Source organism: Rhinoraja longicauda, chromosome 1, assembly GCF_053455715.1.
Source record: "Rhinoraja longicauda isolate Sanriku21f chromosome 1, sRhiLon1.1, whole genome shotgun sequence".
NCBI lineage: Eukaryota > Metazoa > Chordata > Chondrichthyes > Rajiformes > Arhynchobatidae > Rhinoraja > Rhinoraja longicauda.
In genome coordinates, this window is record NC_135953.1 from 91,379,278 (window position 1) to 91,399,504 (window position 20,227).

General features: G+C 44.2%; 1 protein-coding gene across 2 annotated transcripts in view; it reads left to right on the top strand.

The window, feature by feature from the left end:
• cnot6l (CCR4-NOT transcription complex, subunit 6-like) overlaps positions 1-20,227 on the top strand; it is a 75,362-nt gene that overhangs the window by 33,148 nt on the left and 21,987 nt on the right. For both annotated transcript variants that reach the window (XM_078402264.1, XM_078402274.1), the window contains exons 4-6: positions 4,491-4,576; positions 6,136-6,225; positions 7,234-7,302. In XM_078402264.1, the coding sequence (XP_078258390.1) occupies positions 4,491-4,576; positions 6,136-6,225; positions 7,234-7,302 (245 nt within the window). The remainder of the gene's footprint in view (positions 1-4,490; positions 4,577-6,135; positions 6,226-7,233; positions 7,303-20,227) is intronic.

Sequence of the window (20,227 nt, forward strand, 5' to 3'; positions counted from 1 at the left end):
CTGGAGCAATTAGGCTTGTATACACTGGAATTTAGAAGGATGAGGGGGGGATCTTATTGAAACATATAAGATAATTAGGGGATTGGACACATTAGAGGCAGGAAACATGTTCCCAATGTTGGGGGAGTCCAGAACAAGGGGCCACAGTTTAAGAATAAGGGGTAGGCCATTTAGAACGGAGATGAGGAAGAACTTTTTCAGTCAGAGAGTGGTGAAGGTGTGGAATTCTCTGCCTCAGAAGGCAGTGGAGGCCAGTTCGTTGGATGCTTTCAAGAGAGAGCTGGATAGAGCTCTTAAGGATAGCGGAGTGAGGGGGTATGGGGAGAAGGCAGGAACGGGGTACTGATTGAGAGTGATCAGCCATGATCGCATTGAAAGGCGGTGCTGGCTCGAAGGGCTGAATGGACTACTCCTGCACCTATTGTCTATTGTTATCCCCTAATTAACCTAGTGAACCTACGCTGCACGCCCTCAATAGCAAGAATATCCTTCCTCAAATTTGGAGACCAAAACTGCACACAGTACTCCAGGTGCGGTCTCACCAGGGCCTGGTACAACTGTAGAAGGACCTCTTTGCTCCTATACTCAACTCCTCTTGTTATGAAGGCCAACATTCCATTGGCTTTCTTCACTGCCTGCTGTACCTGCATGCTTCCTTTCAGTGACTGATGCACTAGGACACCCAGATCTCGTTGAACAACCTCACACTTATCTACATTAAACTGCATCTGCCATGTATCCGCCCACTCACACAACCTGTCCAAGTCACCCTGCAGCCTTATTGCATCTTCCTCACAATTCACACTACCCCCCAGCTTAGTATCATCTGCAAATTTGCTAATGGTACTTTTAATCCCTTCATCTAAGTCATTAATGTATATCGTAAATAGCTGGGGTCCCAGCACCGAACCTTGTGGTACCCCACTGGTCACTGCCTGCCATTCCGAAAGGGACCCATTTATCCCCACTCTTTGCTTTCTGTCTGTCAACCAATTTTCTTTCCATGTCAGTACCCTACCCCCAATACCATGTGCTCTAATTTTGCCCACTAATCTCCTATGTGGGACCTTGTCGAAGGCTTTCTGAAAGTCGAGGTACACCACATCCACTGACTCTCCCCTGTCAATTTTCCTAGTTACACCCTCAAAAAATTCCAGTAGATTTGTCAAGCATGATTTCCCCTTCGTAAATCCATGCTGACTCGGAATGATCCTGTTACTGCTATCCAAATGCTCAGCAATTTCGTCTTTTATAATTGACTCCAGCATCTTCCCCACCACTGATGTCAGACTAACTGGTCTATAATTACCCGTTTTCTCTCTCCCTCCTTTCTTAAAATGTGGGATAACATTTGCTATCCTCCAATCCACAGGAACTGATCTATAGAACATTGAAAAATGATCTCCAATGCTTCCACTATTTCTAGAACCATGTGGGACCTTGTCGAAGGCTTTCTGAAAGTCGAGGTACACCACATCCACTGACTCTCCCCTGTCAATTTTCCTAGTTACATCCTTGGACACATTAGAGGCAGGAAACATGTTCCCAATGTTGGGGGAGTCCAGAACAAGGGGCCACAGTTTAAGAATAAGGGGTAGGCCATTTAGAACGGAGATGAGGAAGAACTTTTTCAGTCAGAGAGTGGTGAAGGTGTGGAATTCTCTGCCTCAGAAGGCAGTGGAGGTCAGTTCGTTGGATGCTTTCAAGAGAGCTGGATAGAGCTCTTAAGGATAGCGGAGTGAGGGGGTATGGGGAGAAGGCAGGAACGGGGTACTGATTTGAGAGTGATCAGCCATGATCGCATTGAATGGCGGTGCTGGCTCGAAGGGCTGAATGGCCTACTCCTGCATCTATTGTCTATAAAAGTATTCAAGTAAACTTTCTCTGGATCCTGGTTACATACATTAAGAGGTGGAATCGGGGATACAAGCCTGCAATAATTCTAATTGCGCCAAGTTTGTTTACATCACAGCTCAACTCTTGTGGACTTTTCCTAAATGCCCCAGTCCAACACCTGAGACAAGCAGTGATCTTGCCTCCAATTCTGTTCAGTTTATTGGACAGGATTCTTTGGTACAATCCCAGAAAGATCATATCAGGTATCCTCTTGGTGAAAGCCTGAAGCACCAATGCTTGCGAGTTTGCTTGCCTGTAGTTTAATGCCTTTGCCTAGGAGTTCTTTCCAGAAGGTGCAGCAAAGTATAGCTGCTGGCACCTGCACAGCTATTTACAGGTCGTGAAATTGCTCTTGGTGTGGAAAAGACATTCTTTATATCCAGCTTGTGCAAGACCAGTTTCAACATGGAATTTGTGAATGCAGTGGAAAGAGATGAACAAGATTAGTTATGTTCAGTTTATTTGTTTAAGAAAATGTAACACTATGTATATATTGTGCTTTAGACATATTTTGATTTGGGGGGCAACTAATTTCAATACATATATCTTGGCTAAGATGTCAGAGCATGTGGGCTTTTGTATATATTGATCGGCTTGAAATGTTCTGCAAAGTGAGACAAATTGGCTCGACACTGACATCCATAACGTGGCAGATCGTGGGCAAAAGCCTTGTGAGATACTTCTCAGATTAAGTATTTGGCACCATTTGTAAGCCTCGTGTGCTTGAATTGTGCCTCCCAATTGGAAATGAGAAATGTTTATTTTATTGCTGTTAAAACTGGAGGAACCACATTGGTAGCTTACAACCCAGCGGTGTGAACATTGAACTCACCTAGTTTAAATAATACCCTCCCTACCCCTACTCTCTCACCTGTGCTCCACCCAACCCTGTCTGCATCCATTTCTCCCACCATTCTGCCCCAGCCACCCTTGTTCTTTCCCCTCCTTCGTCCACTCATCTCACATCCTCGAGTCCCTTATTTCCTATTTATACTCCTTTTCCCCTTTCACCTACATCCCTCCCTCCCTCCTCCTCTCTCCTTATCTATCACCCTTTTGTCTGTCTCTCACCTCCAGTCTTTGTCACCTATTCCACCCAGCAACCAACCAAACCCCCCTCAACTCTATACCCCCCCCCCCCACTACAATAAGTCTGAAGAAGGGTCCCAACCCAAAACAATGTCTGTTCATTCCCTTCATAGATGCTGCTTGACCAAGTGTTTTGTGTTTTGGTCAGTGTCACAGCCTGTTTGGTCAGGTCAGTGTCACAGCCTGTTGGATATGATGGGGCTGCAGAACGATACTGTTATGTTGGTACAAAGTGCTGGAGTAATTCAGCAGGTCAGGCAACATTTGCGGAGAACATGGCTACGTTCCTGTATACCCCCACAACAATCAATCCTTGACCCCGCGAAGGGTCCCAGATCTGAAGCATCACCTATCCATGTTCTCCAGAGATGTTGCCTGAACCCCCCGCTAAGTCACTCCAGCTGTAAACCAGCATCTGCAGTTCCTCATTTCTATTTCTTGATATAGTGATGTTGGTGATGGGGCTGTTTTGTTTATTGGCATGCAGTTGTCGATGTTTCGCATGTAGGTAGACTTTCTGGAAATGTAACTGGAAATTCACTTTATAAACTTTAATAAACTTTATACTGTGAATGGGCCAGGCAGCCACACGTGCGCAGTTGGGGGAGGCTTGCTGGGCCCAGTATCTGCGCTTGCGCAGCAGCGCCGGGAGGACCGACGCCCGTCCTGGCGTGCCCTGCGCCTGACCTTCCTCCCATGGTGCAGCGCGGCGGCAGAGAGAAGGCCAAAGAAGATGGGAGCCGGCAGGACGAACATGGGGCAGCATCTTGCGGCCGCTCTCCTGCAGCAGGGCGTCACTAAGGCTGCCCGGGGCTTGGGTGAGTGGCTCCCTCTCCTCATTCCTCTCCCCCGCCCCCAGCCCAGGGGCTGTCACAACGGGAACCCAACGGGTCCACCGGTTGTGTTTTGTTCAAATTGTTGCGCTATCATGTACCGTTTTGGCTGCTCTCTGCCCAACCAATTGTTCAAGCGCTTTTGATTGCAACATGCGTTTTAATTTGGTTCAACAAAGAAACTGACAAGTTACTAAACAACCTTTAGTAACAATGGGAACCCAACGGGTCCATGGGTTGTCTAGTATTTACTAATATTCTATTTTTATTTTGTTTAATGATATCAAACTATCACTGCCCTTTTCAAATGGGTTATTCCAGCATAATGGCAGTTACTTCAAATAGTGATAAATGTTAAACTCAAAGTTATCTATAGCAAAATGATTAAAGTCCATCTGACTTCTAACCAACATCAACAGATAAAAGTCCAGAAGCAAAACAAGCTTGATTTAAAAAAAATATATATGCACATAATTTTGTCACAAGGTTAGCGATGTTGTGAAGTGTTCCTGTCCCATGATTCTGGAAACTAGCTTTTTCTTTTGCCTGATTATGCAACTTGATAACCAAGATAAAACTTGATAAATCACATTCTAGGAGGAAAAATGAACAGAAAGAAAATGGAATTCTTAATAAAACTTCACATTCAAGTTTTTTTTTCTCCTTCTGCAGGGATTTGCTTTTAAATAACAATCTGTTAAGGGTTTTGCCTTACGAACTAGGACGACTGTTCCAGCTACAAACCCTGGGGTTAAAAGGTCAGGGCTGCTGCAGATCTTCCATGTATTAAGTATTGTGTCTTGCGCTTATAACATTTAGAACTTTTAGATGTTGTTGTTGAACACTCATTTTAAAAAATAAAATTCATCTCAACTGTTGACAAGGTATGACCATTTTCTGAGATTTTATTGTATATATTTATGAGGCTCGTTATCTTGAGGTACATTTGCAATTTTAAAAGGATAGATGGATGTGATTGAGTAACAGGTGTCAATGTTTTGCAGCTTTTCTGTGAAGTACGTCAATTTTAAGTGAACCAAACACTCGTAAAATCCAAGCTGTGTCTGTATTTTTGTGTATCCTTAAAAGTGAATTTGTTGTGTGATATCTGCCACATTCACGTTTGAAGTACACATTTGCTGAGTTCCTTGCTGTCTGTGATTTTGTAGTTGATCAGATCACAGTTCAAATGTTTCTATTTTAATTACTGATTGACATATTTTTCAAAAAATGTTTCTCGAAAGTAACTCATCAAAAGGGTGCTTTTCAAATACTTGTGCGGAATCTTCATACATAACTTTTGCTTTGAGTTTTTAAGAAACCTCATGACAGAAAACTGCATGAGGAAAAACTTGTATCAATACAGAAAAAGGGGACGGGGATGGAGAGTTTCAGATTCGCAATAACAAAGTTATTTTTCAAGCATGATGTTCAAATATAAAAATAATTTTAACAGCTGTAAGTTTATTTTTGTTACTACAAGCTAGAAGTACATTATGTAATACAGTATTGTTCCAGAAGTGTCGATAAGTGATTCTTTTTTATCTCTAGACTTTTTTCCTCCCAAGTGAACTTTTTCTCTGCTTGACAATTTCCATCTTTTAAATCATTGTCCAGTTCGTGATCCAAATCTCGTTATAACTAATTTGACCTGCGTAACAGTTCCCTAATTCGCCCATTGTGTGATGTCTAATTAGCATTATGCAAGCGAGTTCTCCAGCAGATTTCCCTGCATCAAGGATTTACTGCTGTAACCTGTGATATTCCACAACAGTTATAGTGTATAGCAATATGAGAAATATTCAAGAAATGTAGAGAAATGAAAAATATCTTGACACATTTTGTGCTGTAGACTCTTAGTCATAGAAGGGTACAAGGTCATGTTTGCCTTGCTTTCGTAGTCTCTGTCTCATTTCAATTTGATTAAAAATGTTAAATCTGAATACAAGTATAGGCAGCAAACATCCAGGAGATTAGAGAGACATGTAATTCTTTCACTAAATGTATTGTGCTATTAATTCACTTTTGCTATTTTTTTTTAACCTTGGTGTCTACTGATTCTTCAGTCAAAATGCCAATTCAGATTTTTTTTGGGGGGGGGGTTGCACTGACGGCTCAGGTTTTTGCTAACTATGATCAAGCGAATGGTCTTTTCAGATTTTTGGTACATTATTCACCTTGCCTATTCAGTAGCGATTTAAAAATATATATTTGTCAGGGAGCTAAAAAATAATTAATTTCACTTTTGGTCATGAGTCAACTGCCATGTTTTTAACAAATAGAATTTGATGGGATATCAATATTTTTCTGGTGATAGGCAATCCTTTGTCACAGGATATATTGAACCTCTATCAAGAACCAGATGGAACAAGGAAGCTACTGAACTACATGCTTGACAATTTAGCAGGTATATCAATAATAATTAATGTCTATAGCAATATTGTATTGGATTTATTTTTAAAGTCAGTATACCTTATTTTTGAATCGGTCATATAGCATGGGGACACGTCAGCCATCCCATCGCATCCACGCTGACTCGTGGGCACCCATCCGTATTTATGCCATCTTCCAGCAGTTGGCCATATCCTTCATTGCGTGGGTGATTCAAATGCTCATCTAATCCCTTCTTAAATGCTATTAGTGACTTTGCTTCCACCGCTCTCTCCAGCGGAACATTCTAGGCACTCTCTGCTGTCTGGTCTAAAATGTTTATCTTTCAGTCCCCCAATCTATTTTCTCTTGTTTTATTTATTTCTGATACGTTTCCTGCACCATACACTCTCTACACCCCCCAATTCTACACTCACAATGCTCTGTATTTCAATCATTTCACCTCATAACCTTGTCCACAACAGGGAAGCAGACCTGGCCTCTCCATTCTCTCGTTACTAAAACGCTTCACCCCAGGCAGTGGTCTCCCTCTCAGTCTGAAGAAGGGTCTCGATCCGAAACATTACCTATTATTTTTCTCTGGAGATGCTGCCTGATCCACTGAGTTACTCCAGCATTTTGTGTCCACCCCAGGCAATATCATGGTGAATATTTGCTGCACCTTCTCCAGCACTATCACTTTGTAACTATTTAAGTTTAAAATGGGTTATAAAAAACACATATATAAGCAGTTGTTAGAGGCTTGATAAATGATTGCCTCTCATGTTTTTATACACTCACTTGTTGACCTTTCGATTTTCCCTTCTCACCAAGACACATTATGCATGGATGTCTTTGAAAGGTATCAGGGGAAAAAACAAAGCAGTATGAGCAAGGTTTTGTTTTTGCAATTTCTATTGAATATTTTAGAACGTATTATTACTGGTTGTGTTACAACCCTGAAGTTACAATCCTGATGTGGCCAAAGCATGGATAAAATGGAAAAATCCTGTATTTTTAAAGAGCTTTTATTTTCTCTTCAAAGTTCATCCAGAGCAGCTTCCTCAGCGACCATGGGTCACATTGACAGAAAGAGACCAAGTATTGCCAACAGGTATAGTGACTTTGGTAAACTTGAATTATTTTAAACGTGAATTGAATACTTGCTGCACTTCTATCAAATTCCTGATTGCATGAGTAATGTGAAAGAACTATCTTATGCAGTTTAATTGATTAAAAAAATATATGATATTCATCAATTTTTTTAATGAATTTGATTAATGAAAAGTATTTTTATGTCAGCAGTTCAGAATTGAAAGGGGGATTTGCATTTATAGAGTGTTTTGCCAAGGTCTCTGACTGTGTTAAACCCTGTGTCTTCAGCTGACCAAGATGCCAAAAGCCAACTGCAGACATGTAGTTATACTTGCTGCACCGACATAGTAGGGGGAGTGTTGAACCAGTTAGGATAAAGAAGGTAGTGGGAAATAAGAAGGTGTAGTTCAAATATTAAATTAGTACTTTTCAGTTTGTCGTAAAGGAGAGGATTCTGTCAGTGGAGGGGGCGATGGAAGAAATAAAGGATGGTGTGAAAAATTAATGGCAAAATGCTGGAAAAGCTGGTCATGCTTTGGCTGACTTGATGAGGTGCATTAAATTTTGCCGAGGTAGGTAGAGCAGAGATTGGAGAAGCGCAGGCATAATTTTCCTCCCAGACGAACATCCTTCGTATAAAGACTAATTACACTGAGCCAGTTCATAATGAGCTGGTCAGATTGTTTGCGTTCCTGACTGCAGACTCCCGAAACAAGGACTGCAACTCTTGTCACAGCTAAACAAGGGACAATACAGAAGGCGGCACCGGTAGTGTTGCTGCCTTACAGCGCCAGAGACCCTGGTTCGATCATGACCAAGGTTGCTGTCTGTACAGAGTCTGTACGTTCTCCCTGTGACTGCTTGGTTTTCTCTGCGTGTTTGGTTTCCTCCCACATTGCAAAGATATGCAGGTATGTAAGATAATTGGTTTCTGTAAATTGTTCCTAGTGTGTAGGATAGTGCTAGTGTATGGGGTGACTACAAGTCGGTGTGGGCCGAGGAACCTGGTTTCATGCTGTATATAGAAAAATAGAAACATAGAAAATAGGTGCAGGAGTAGGCCTTTTGGCCCTTTGAGCCAGCACTGCCATTCAATGTGATCATGGCTGATCATCCAAAATCAGTACCCTGTTCCTGCTTTTTCCCCATATCCCTTGATTCCGTTAGCTGAGAGTTAAATCTAACTCTCTTGAAAACATCTCTAAAGTCTAAAGGTAAAGGCTTTTAGGATGATAAAGAAAAGCCTCAAGGATGTTCTAAAATTGTCCTTGGAAATAAACCTTCTCATTGGCTTTTGAGAATTCCTGGTTCATAACCTAAAATATATGTAGGTCTTATCAATCACTGCAGAACACAAAGATTAGGACCATAGCCGGGGAAATGGTGTCTGTATTTGCCAATTGTCTACTACAGTTTAGTTTATTGTTACGTGTACTGAGGTACAGTGAAAAGCTTTTGTTGCGTGATCCAGCCAGCAGAAAGACAACTGAGTAATGGATTCACCCGCAGTCACCTCTGTGAAACAACAAATTGTTTTCAAATACAGTCTTTTTAACAGCTAAAAATGTATTTTTTTTAACTGCAAGCTAAAAATACTAAAGGCTGTTTTGTTATATTGTTTCATAGAGTATCATAGCACAACCGTCGATTGAAGCAATTGCATGTCAATTTCTATAGCTTCTATAACTTCCTGCAGTGTAACTAGCAGCCTGTGTTCTTAAAGATAAAGATATCTTGAATCTTGAAGAAACGGTGGTATCTCGATTACTGTGGGGATGTTCCTTATTTTTCGTAGCCGGGGATTTTGTCTGGACTGTATGCAAGAGTATGCTACCAAAATACTACAATACGTTTTCTGTTCCACTAGAGCCCCAAACACCCTCAACCACTGTTACACAACCAATAAAGAAGCAAATTGGAAGAAAGGGAAGTGTGGGGAACAAATGGGTAGGCTGTTATTGGAGGTTGCCTAAAATTGGAGAATTAAATTTTCATACCGTTGGGTTGTAAGCTGGGGGGAATGCAAGACAAGAAGAAATGGAGGAGACTGGAAAGGGGTCGTCACTAGTATTCGTCATCATAGAAAACCGCAGAAGCGAAAGGAGAGCTCTTCATCTTGGTGGGCCTGGAACTCGGTGAGGTCAGTTGGTGGAACTGGCCCATATTCAAGGACTGTGTGACCAACCTGAATGAATATACCACCACTGTCACAGATTTCGTCAGTAAGTGTGTAGGGGACTGTATGCCAGTGAAGAAAATCCAAGTGTTCCCCAATCGGAAACTCTGAGATTCACATCATGGTGAAGGCCAAGTCTGTGGGGCAAGAAATTCATCCATGACCTTCGCCAAGCCATCAAGGAGGCCAAGAGAAAATTCAGGGCCAAGCCAAAGACCCAGAATAACTGGTCAATTTCAACAAGGTTTGAATGCTGTAACGGGCTACAAAGTAAAGTCAGGCAGTCTGCTGTCAACAATGCATCCCTCCCCAACTAGCTCAGTACAATGAAATGAGATCACCCGTCCCGACAGCCTCGGGTACCTGTGCAATAGTCACCATTGCAGACCTCTGATCGGCCTTCCAGAAAATAAATCCACATAAAGAAATGATGTGGCAGAAGTTTTTGCAGACATCTTTAACCTCTTTTTGCTACATTCTTAGCTTCCCATCTGTTTCAGATGGTGACCATTAGCATTCCAGTGCCAAAGAAAAGGAAGCTAGAATACCTCAATAACTTCACCTGGTGGCTGACATCCGCCATCATAAAATGCTCCAGCTTTCCAGACATTGCAGTTTGCCTAGCACTGCAATTCCACAGCAAATATAATTTCTCTGGCTCTACACATCCCTGGAACATCCTGATAACAAGGCCATCTACAAAGACATATTCATGACTAGCTTCACTTTCAACACCATAATTCCAACCAATTTCACCCCAAAGTCCTGGATCTAGCACTTAGAAAACCCCTTTTTCAACTGGATTCTTGACTTCTTAACTTATGGGCCACTGTCAGTAAGGATAAGCAAAGATACATCCACCAGATTCATTCTCAACACCCACAATCCGCAAGACTGCGTTCTCAGCCCCTTACTATACTCCATGTGCACCAACAACTCTTTTACCAAATTCTGCTCCAGCTCCATTTACAAGTTTGCAGATGACCCCGCCGTAGTAAGCTGAATTTCAAACAATGATGAGACGGCATACAGGAAGGAGATGGTAATGTGGTGTCAGGACAACATTGTCTCCCTTAACAAAATGAAGGGGCTGGTTGTCAACTTCTGGAATTGAAGTAAAGTATACTACCCATTGTACATCAATAGTGTTGAATTGAGACGGTCGAGAGCTTCAAGTTCCGAGACATAAATATCACTAACAATTTGGTCTAACTATATTGATGCTACAGCCAAGAAAGCACACCAAGGCCTGTCCTTGGAAGACTAAGGAAAAAAGACATATCTCAAATTACTTTTATCAATTTCTGGAGATGAGCTATAGAAAGCATTCTATAAGGATGCATCGCAGCTTGGTTTGACAGCTGCTCTGCCTGAGATTGCAAGAAACTGTAGAGTTGTGCTTGCTGCCAAATACATCAAGCAAACAGTCTTCCATTGATCCAGACTATCTGCCCCTCACACTCCTTCAGGAAGACAGCCAAAGCAAACAAGGACCATACGCATTTTGGTCATTTCCTCTTCTTTCCACTCTTGTTATTGGGTGGAATGTGCAAAGACTACTTCTTCCCCACTGTCGTCAGATTCTTCAACAGACCTCTCAAAACGTAAGGACGTATTCCCACTCCCCCACACCACCGCCAATCTATCTCAATGTGGTGATTGCACATTTTTATCTGCATTTTCTCTGTAGCTGTTATTCTGCATTTTGCACATTTTCCTTTTTTGCATCAGTAGAAATTAGTGCATTATTGGAGACAAGTCGCATTTCCTTAGTCTTCTTGGGAAGTAGTGGCATTCATGTGTCAGTGTGGTTGAGCCAGGACAATTTGTTGGTGTCAACAAACATGGAAGTGGCAACGGTGAGGAAGTTGGCAATTAATAATTGGATGATACATATAAGTGAAATGTAATACAGAGATGTATGAGGTGATGCACTTTCTAAAAGTCAAGAGTGTTTTATTGTCATGTCAAAAAGCAAAAACTAAATGTTTACTTGCAGCAGCACAACAGATATGTAAACATACAGTGCCCTCTGTAATGTTTGGGACAAAGACCCATAATTTATTTATTTGCCTCTGTACTCCACAATTTGAGATTTGTAATAGAAAAAATCACTTGTGGTTAAAGTGCACATTGTCAGATTTTATTAAAGGGTATTTTTAAACATTTTGGTTTCACCATGTAGAAATTACACCTGTGTTTATACATAGTTCCCCCATTTCAGGGCACCATAATGTTTGGGACACATGCCTTCACAGGCATTTGTAATTACTCAGGTGAGTGTAATTGCCTCCTTAATGCAGGTATAAGAGAGCTCACAGCATCTAGGCTTTCCTCCAGCCTTTCCATCATCTTTGGAAACTTTTATTGTTGTCTATCAACATGAGGACCAAAGTTGTGCCAATGAAATTCAAATAAGCCATTATGAGACTCAGAAACAAGAAGAAAACTGGTAGAGACATCAGCCAAACCTCAACTGTTTGAACCATAATTTAGAAGAAAGAGAGCACTGGCGAGCTTACTAATCGCAAAGGGATTGGCAGGCCAAGGAAGACCGCCACAGCTGAATTCTCTATCATAAAGAAAAATTCCCAAACACCTGTCTGACAGATCAGAAACACTCTTCAGGAGTCAGGTGTGGATTTGTCCGTGACCACTGTCCACAGAAGACTTCATGAACAGAAATACAAACCACTGGTTAGCTGCAAAAATAGGATGGCCGGGTTACAATTTGCCAAGAAGTACTTAACAGAGCAACCACAGTTCTGGAAAAAGGTCTTGTGGACAGATGAGACGAAGATTCACTTATATCAGAGTGATGGCAAGAGCAAGGTATGGAGGAGAGAAGGACAGCCCAAGATCCAAAGCATACCACCGCAGCTGTGAAACGGTAGTGGGGGTGTTATGGCCTTGGCCTGTATGGCTGCTGAAGGTACTGGTTCACTTATCTTCATTGATGATACTTCTTTAGATATGTTAAGAGAAAAAGAGTAGCGAAGTCAAATGTAGGTCCCTTGAAGGCAGACACGGGTGAAATTATTATGGGTAACAAGGAAATGGCAGAAGAGTTGAACAGGTACTTCGGATTTGTCTTCGCTAAGGAAGACACAAACAATATCCCAGATGTACTAGAGGACAGATGATCTGGCGGGGGTAGAGGAACTGAAAGAAATTTTCATTAGGCGAGAAATAGTATTGGGTAGACTAATGGGACTGAAGGATGATAAATCCCCTGGGCCTGATGGTCTACATCCCAGGGTCCTCAGGGAGGTGGCTCTAGAAATAGTGGACGCATTGGTGATCACTTTCCAATGTTCAATAGATTCGGGATCAGTTCCTGTGGATTGGAGGATATCTAATGTTATCCCACTTTTCAAGAAAGGAGCGAGAGAGAAAACGGAGAATTACCGACCAGTTAGTCTGACTACGGTGGTGGGAAAGATGCTGGAGTCAATTATTAAAGAAGTAATAACGGTGCATTTGGATAGCCGTAAAAGGATAAGTCCAAGTCAGAATGGATTTATGAAAGGGAAATCATGCTTGACTAATCTGGAAGTTTTTGAGGATGTGACAAGTAAAATGGATGAAGGGGAGCCAGTGGATGTAGTGTATCTCGACTTTCAGAAAACCTTTGATAAGGTCCCGCACGGGAGATTGGTGACGAAAAATTAGAGCGCATGGTATTGGGGGTAGGGTGTTGACATGGATAAAAAATTGGTTGGCAGACAGGAAGCAAAGAGTAGGAGTAAACGGGTCCTTTTCAGAATGGCAGGCAGTGGCGAGTGGAGTGCCGCAAGGCTCGGTGTTGGGGCTGCAACTATTTACCATATATATTAATGATTTGGAAGAGGAAATTAGAAGCAACACTAGCAAGTTTGCGGATGACACAAAGCTGGGTGGCAGTGTAAACTGTGAAAAGGATGTTAGGAGGTTGCAGGGTGACCTGGACAGGTTGAGTGAGTGGGCAGATGCGTGGCAGATGCAGTATAATATAGATAAATGTGAGGTTATCCACTTTGGCGGCAAAAACAAGGAGGCAGATTATTTTTTCAATGGAGTTAGGTTAGGTAAGGGGAAGGTGCAGCGAGACCTGGGTGTCCTTGTACACCAGTCACTGAAAGTTGGCGTGCAGGTACAGCAGGCAGTGAAGAAAGCTAATGGAATGTTGGCCTTCATAACAAGAAGATTTCAGTATAGGAGTAAAGAGGTTCTTCTGCCGTTGTATAGGGCCCTCTAAGACCACATCTGGAGTATTGTGTACAGTTTTGGTCTCCTAATTTGAGGAAGGACATCCTTCTAATTGAGGCAGTGCAACGTAGGTTCACGAGATTTATCCCTGGGATGGCGGGACTGTCATATGAGGAAAGATTGAAAAGACTAGGCTTGTATTCACTGGAGTTTAGAAGGATGAGAGGGGATCTTATAGAAACATAAAATTATAAAAGGACTGGACAAGCTAGATGCAGGAAAAATGTTTCCAATGTTGGGCGAGTCCAGAGCCAGGGGACACAGTCTTAGAATAAGGGGGATGCCATTTAAAACTGAGGTGAGAGAAAAAAAATTCACCCAGAGAGTTGTGAATTTGTGGAATTCTCTGCCACAGAGGGCAGTGGAAGCCAAATCACTGGATGGATTTAAGAGAGAGTTAGATAGAGCTCTAGGGGCTAGTGGAATCGAGGGATATGGGGAGAAGGCAGGCATGGGTTATTGATTGTGGACGATCAGCCAAGATCACAATGAATGGCGGTGCTGGCTCGAAGGGCTGAATGGCCTCCTCCTGCACCTATTTTCTATGTTTCTATGTAACTGCTGATGGTAGTAGCATAATGAATTCTGAAGTGTTTAGGTACATCCTATCTGCTCAAGTTCAAACAAATGCCCCAAAACTCATTGGCCGGCAGTTCATTCTACATAAAGACAATGATCCCAAGTATACTGCTGAAGCACCAAATGAGCTTTTTAAAGCTAAAAAATGGTAAATTCCTGAGTGGCCAAGTCAATCACCTGATCTGAACCCAATTCAGCATGCCTTTTATATGCTGAAGAGAAAACTGAAAGGGACTAGCCCCCAAAACAAGCATAAGCTAAAAATAGCTGCAATACAGGCCTGGCAGAGCATCACCAGAGAAGACACCCAGCAACTGGTGATGTCCATGAATCGCAGATTTCAAGCAGTCATTACATGCAAAGGATATGCAACAAAATACTAAACATGACTACTTTCATTTACATGACATTGCTGTGTCCCAACCATTATGGTGCCCTGAAATGGGGGAACTATGTATAAACACTGCTGTAATTTCTGGCAATGTGCACTGTAACCACATGTGATTTTTTTCTATTACAAATCTCAAATTGTGGAGTACAGAGGCAAATAAATAAATGATGGGTCATTGTCCCAAATGTTATGGAGGGCACTGTAGATCTCTGTAAACACCATACTAAACGACAAAAAATGTTCAGCATTGTGCAAAGACTAAAAGAATGTCCACAAGTCTATGTAAGTCGGAGATTATTTGGAGATTGTAGTGCTTAATAGCCTGATGAATGTAGGGAAGAAGCTGCTCTTGAACCTAGACTTTACAGTTTTCAGGCTCCTATACCTTCTTCCTGATGGCAGGAGTGAAATAAGAGTGTGGCCACGGTGTGGGTCTCTGACAATGCTGGTTGCCATTTCAAGGCAATGACTCCGTAGGTCCCTTCGATGATAGGGAGGTCAGTACTCATGATGGATTGGGCAGTGTTCACCACTTTTTGCAATCTTCTTCGTTCTTGGGCGTTTCAGTTGCCGAACCAAGCCATGATGCAGCCAATCAATATGCTACCAAATCTTGATCTACCAAATCTCCTCAATCTTCTAACGAAGTCGAAGCATTGATGGACATACTTTAGATTGCATTATGTGTTGAGTCCAGGACAGATCTTAGAGATATGCATGCCCAGAAATTTGGCATCTCTCGGGCGCTCAACTCTCGCCAACGTCCCCCCTCGGTTGCTGATGGTCATCCTCGCTGGGTCGGCGGCTATGCCAGCTCTTGGCCGGCTTAACCCTGGCCGCAGGGCCGTCTCTTCGCCAGGAACTCCCTTCTGTGCTGGCGCAGTGCTCACCAGGCTCTCCCTGTGACCGTGAATTTCATCCGGTGCTCTAGTTTTCACCCACATCCCAATGACATGTGGGTTTGTATGTTAAATCACCTTTGTAAAATTGGCCTCAGTATGTTGGGAATGGATAAGAAAGTTGGATAACATGGAACTAATGTGAAGATAGACACAAAAAGCTGAAGTAACTCAGCGGACAGGCAGCATCTCTGGGGAGAAAGAATGGATGATGTTTCGGGTCGAGACCCTTCTTCTGAAGGAGGGTCTCGACCCGAAAAGTCACCCATTCCTTCTCTCCAGCGATCCTGCCTATTCCGCTGAGTTACTCCAGCTTTTTGCGTCTATCTTCGGTTTAAACCAGTATCTGCAGTTCCTTTTTACACATGGACGTAATGTGAACGGGTGATCGATGGTTAGCGTGAACTCGATGGGCCGAAGGGACTGTTTCCATGCTGTATCTCTAAACTACACTCTAAACTCAGGTGGAGGACTGGAGCTGACATGACGTTTCTTGGAGCAGCCACTAAGTTGATCAATTCGATGATTCTAGTTGTGGTTGAGAACTCAATATTTGATAGGGTTGTGAGTGAGTTTAATTTTTTTTTTATAAGATCTCTGAAAGAGTACTTAAAGACCTTCACCTCAGTGCAGCTGGTATACTTCCATGTACCATCTTTAACAGCAGCATTTCCTACTAACATGGGCAGAGTTCTTGTCACCTGGTGGGCTGTATAATTCTGTCACTCGTTCTCTAGATTTGAGTCTTGAATTCATATTTAAACTTGGGGAGGGAAAATCCCAGCATCTGGGTCCACTGATACCTAACAACTGTTTGTGAATTAAATTGTGTGTGATACTATGATAAGTATTTTTCCTGCATTCAAAGTAATTTTCAAATGGGTTAATTTAAAGTTAAAAAAATTTTTAAATATTTATAGATGACTTGAAATAGCAGTTCAATGTTCAAAATGTAAGATGCCAGTCATTGTCATTGTCAATATTAGACATTGAAAAATTAAGACCTGCTGTTGTATTTGCCTAATGAATAACTCATTGGATAACTATATTGATCAAATTTCTCTGCTATTCTGGTGTGTTGTAAAGTCATCTGATACTTGATAAACCATATTGTCAGATTCATATTTCCATTTACCGCACAAATATCCTGCTCTTCCTGTTCAAGTGTGTTGTTCTCATAGGTTTCCTCTTTTTCCTCTTACCTCGAAGATCCATAAACCATTTACTTTCATGTTTCAACCATTGCTCTTACAATGTTTTCCCCCCTCATTGTAGATTTCTTGAGCACAGATGTGCTTAACTGATTTCTTCTCTGGGCTAATATTAGCACAGTGAAGAATTAGTCACAATATAGACCAAGAAAATCACACTATAAACCAAGACTGTTATTTTTGCACGGCACTGTGTGCCTGAAATTTGCTTGTATCTGCAAAGGAATGTGATTATGAAGATTTATGGGTTGAATCGAACCACTTCTGGGATTGTGGTGGTGAATAACCTGACAACTGTCCATGGGGCAACATTATTTCTTGCGACGTATTGACTGAGAAATTAGATTATATTGTCAGATCATCTGAAGCTGTTCTCGTTGATGGCCCAGCCCCGGTAGATCCTCTTTAATCGTCTGCTCTCCACGTGTTCCCTAGACCCTTCCACCTCTTTCTTGCATCCACTCTCCCCACCCCCCGATCCTCCAAGCTCTGTGATTCATAATTAAGAGGGTTAAGATGGCGGCGCGTCCAGACGCAGCGGCTTTGCGCTCCCACATTCGATGCAATTCGGAGCAGCCCAGCACCGAATGCGGCTGCGAGAAAACAGGAAAAAGTACAACCAGAAAACGTAACGTACTTACCTTCACCACGAAGAATTCCAGGGCGACAGCACGTCCTCACACAGCAACATCGTGCTCTCCAAAGCGCTGCAAACCACGCACGGAGCAGCCCAGTAGCGGTGGGAAAAACCCTACCTGCACCGGAATCCAGTCGAAGCCCGTGGCGGTGAGTACAGACCCAACGGCAGCGGCAGGTCCAAATCCAACGGCAGCGGCGGCAGGTCCAACGGCGGCGGCAGGTCCAACGCCGGCGGCAGGTCCAACGCCGGCGGCAGGTCCAACGCCGGCGGCAGGTCCAACGGCGGCGGCAGGTCCAGCGCCGGCGGCAGGTCCAACGGCGGCGGCAGGTCCAATGGCAGCAGCAGCAGGTCCAACGGCAGCAGCAGCAGGTCCAGGTCCAACGGCAGCAGCAGCAGGTCCAGGTCCAACGGCAGCAGCAGCAGGTCCAGGTCCAACGGCAGCAGCAGCAGGTCCAGGTCCAAAGGCAGCAGCAGCGTGTCCCCCAAGGCACCGCAGCTCCCGGAAGGCGGATCGCACATGGAGCCGCATGGAGCTGCTCAACATCGGACACGGCTGCGAGAGACTGGCTGGTGAGTACCACAAAACCCTCACCAAAGTCCCGACGGAGCTTGGTAGAACAGGCCCCTGGACCACCACACCGGGGGGTTGGAGACGGAGCCAGCGCAGGGAGAGGAAGCAAAAACGTGGTCGGAGAGCGGGGGTGCAGGCCAGGCTAAGGAGGGCCCCACAAAGACCATCCTTACCAAGCATCTTTCTCGCCAATGTCCGGTCACTCTCCAACAAGCTGGATGAGGTAAGGCTGTGGATCAACACCCAGCTATCCCTGAAAGACTGCTGCACGCTGATCTTCACGGAGACGTGGCTCAACGCGCTGGTCCCCGACGGGGCTGTGGAGCTAACAAACCGCTCACTACATCGTGCTGATAGAACAAAGGACTCCGGTAAGAGCAAGGGCGGTGGGCTCTGCATCTACATTAACAATGACTGGTGCACCAACCACTCCGCAATAGAGAGCTACTGCTCCCCAGACCTGGAGTACTTACTGCTCAAATGTAGGCCATTCTATCTGCCGCGGGAGTTTACGGTGGTCATCATCATGGCCGTATACATTCCCCCACAGGCTAATGCTAACCTAGCACTAGCACAGCTACACTCGGCCATCAGTAAGCAGCAGGATGCCCACCCCAACGGTGCCTTCATTGTTGCAGGGGACTTCAATCAGGTCGACCTACGAGCCTCGCTCCACAAATTCCATCAGCATGTGCAGTGCCCTACCAGGGGCTCAAACACACTGGACAAGGTGTACACCAATGTAAAGGACGCCTACAGAGCTCTCCCGTGCCCACCTCTGGGACAATCCGATCACCTCTCACTGTTTCTACTGCCCGCATACAAACCCCTCATCCGCAAGACCAAACCCACAATAAAGACGGTCAAAATATGGCCCGAGGATGCCACCCTACAACTCCAGGACTGCTTTGATCGCACCGACTGGGACCTGTTTGCACAACAGGCCACCTACGGTTCAGAGGTAGACTTGGAGGAATACGCATCCACTGTGCTCTCCTACATCAACTGCTGTGTGGAGAATGTCACGGAGGACAAGGAGATAAAGATGTTCCCAAACCGGAAACCCTGGATGAACAAGGAGGTACAGAACCTGCTGAGGGCACGCAACAATGCCTTTAAATCTGGTGACACTTCAGCATACAGTGTTGCCAGGTCAAACCTGAACAAAGGTATTAAAAGGGCCAAAGACACCCACAGGCAACGGGTGGAAGACCACTTCAACACCACGGACACCAGAAGCATGTAGCAGGGTGTCAGGGACATCACTGGCTACAAGAGCAGCCCTGCCTGCCCCCACAGCGATATGGCACTGACCAACGAGCTTAACACCTTCTTTGCCCGCTTTGAAACTGGCAAAACCACCTTGAGTGAAAGAACCCCAGCCGAGGCGGTGGGACAGGTCTTGCAACTGAACACACAGGAGGTACAACGCGCTCTGCAAAGGGTCAACCCACGCAAGGCTGCAGGACCGGATGGAGTTCAAGGAAGGGTACTGAAGGACTGTGCTGAACAGCTGGCTGAGGTATTCACCAGGATCTTTAACCTGTCATTATCTCTAGCTACGGTCCCCAAGTGCCTGAAGTTGGCTATCATAGTTCCGGTGCCGAAAAAAGCGAAGATCTCCAATCTGAACGACTACCGCCCGGTTGCCCTAACGCTGATAGTCATGAAGTGCTTTGAGAGGCTGGTCCTCTCACACATCAAATCCAGCATCCCTGATTCACTGGACCCACATCAATTTGCATACAGGGCAAATAGATCCACAGAGGACGCCATCTCTCTGGCTCTTCACACTGTCCTGACTCACCTAGAGAGACAGGGCACGTACGTGAGGATGCTATTCATAGACTATAGCTCCACCTTCAACACGGTCATCCCCACCAAGCTCATCACCAAACTCCACCAGCTAGGCCTCAGCTCGTCATTATGTGACTGGATCCTGGACTTCCTGCTGGAACGACCGCAGGCAGTGAGAATGGGCCCGCACCTGTCCTCCACCATCACCCTGAGTACCGGCACACCACAGGGCTGTGTTCTGAGCCCCATGCTCTACTCCCTCTTCACACACGACTGTGTTCCTGCATTCGACACCAACACCATTGTCAAGTTTGCAGACGACACAACGGTGATCGGGCTGATCACCAACGGGGATGAAACAAACTATAGAGCGGAGGTGCAGAACCTGGCGGACTGGTGCTCGGATAACAACATGTCCCTAAATACCACCAA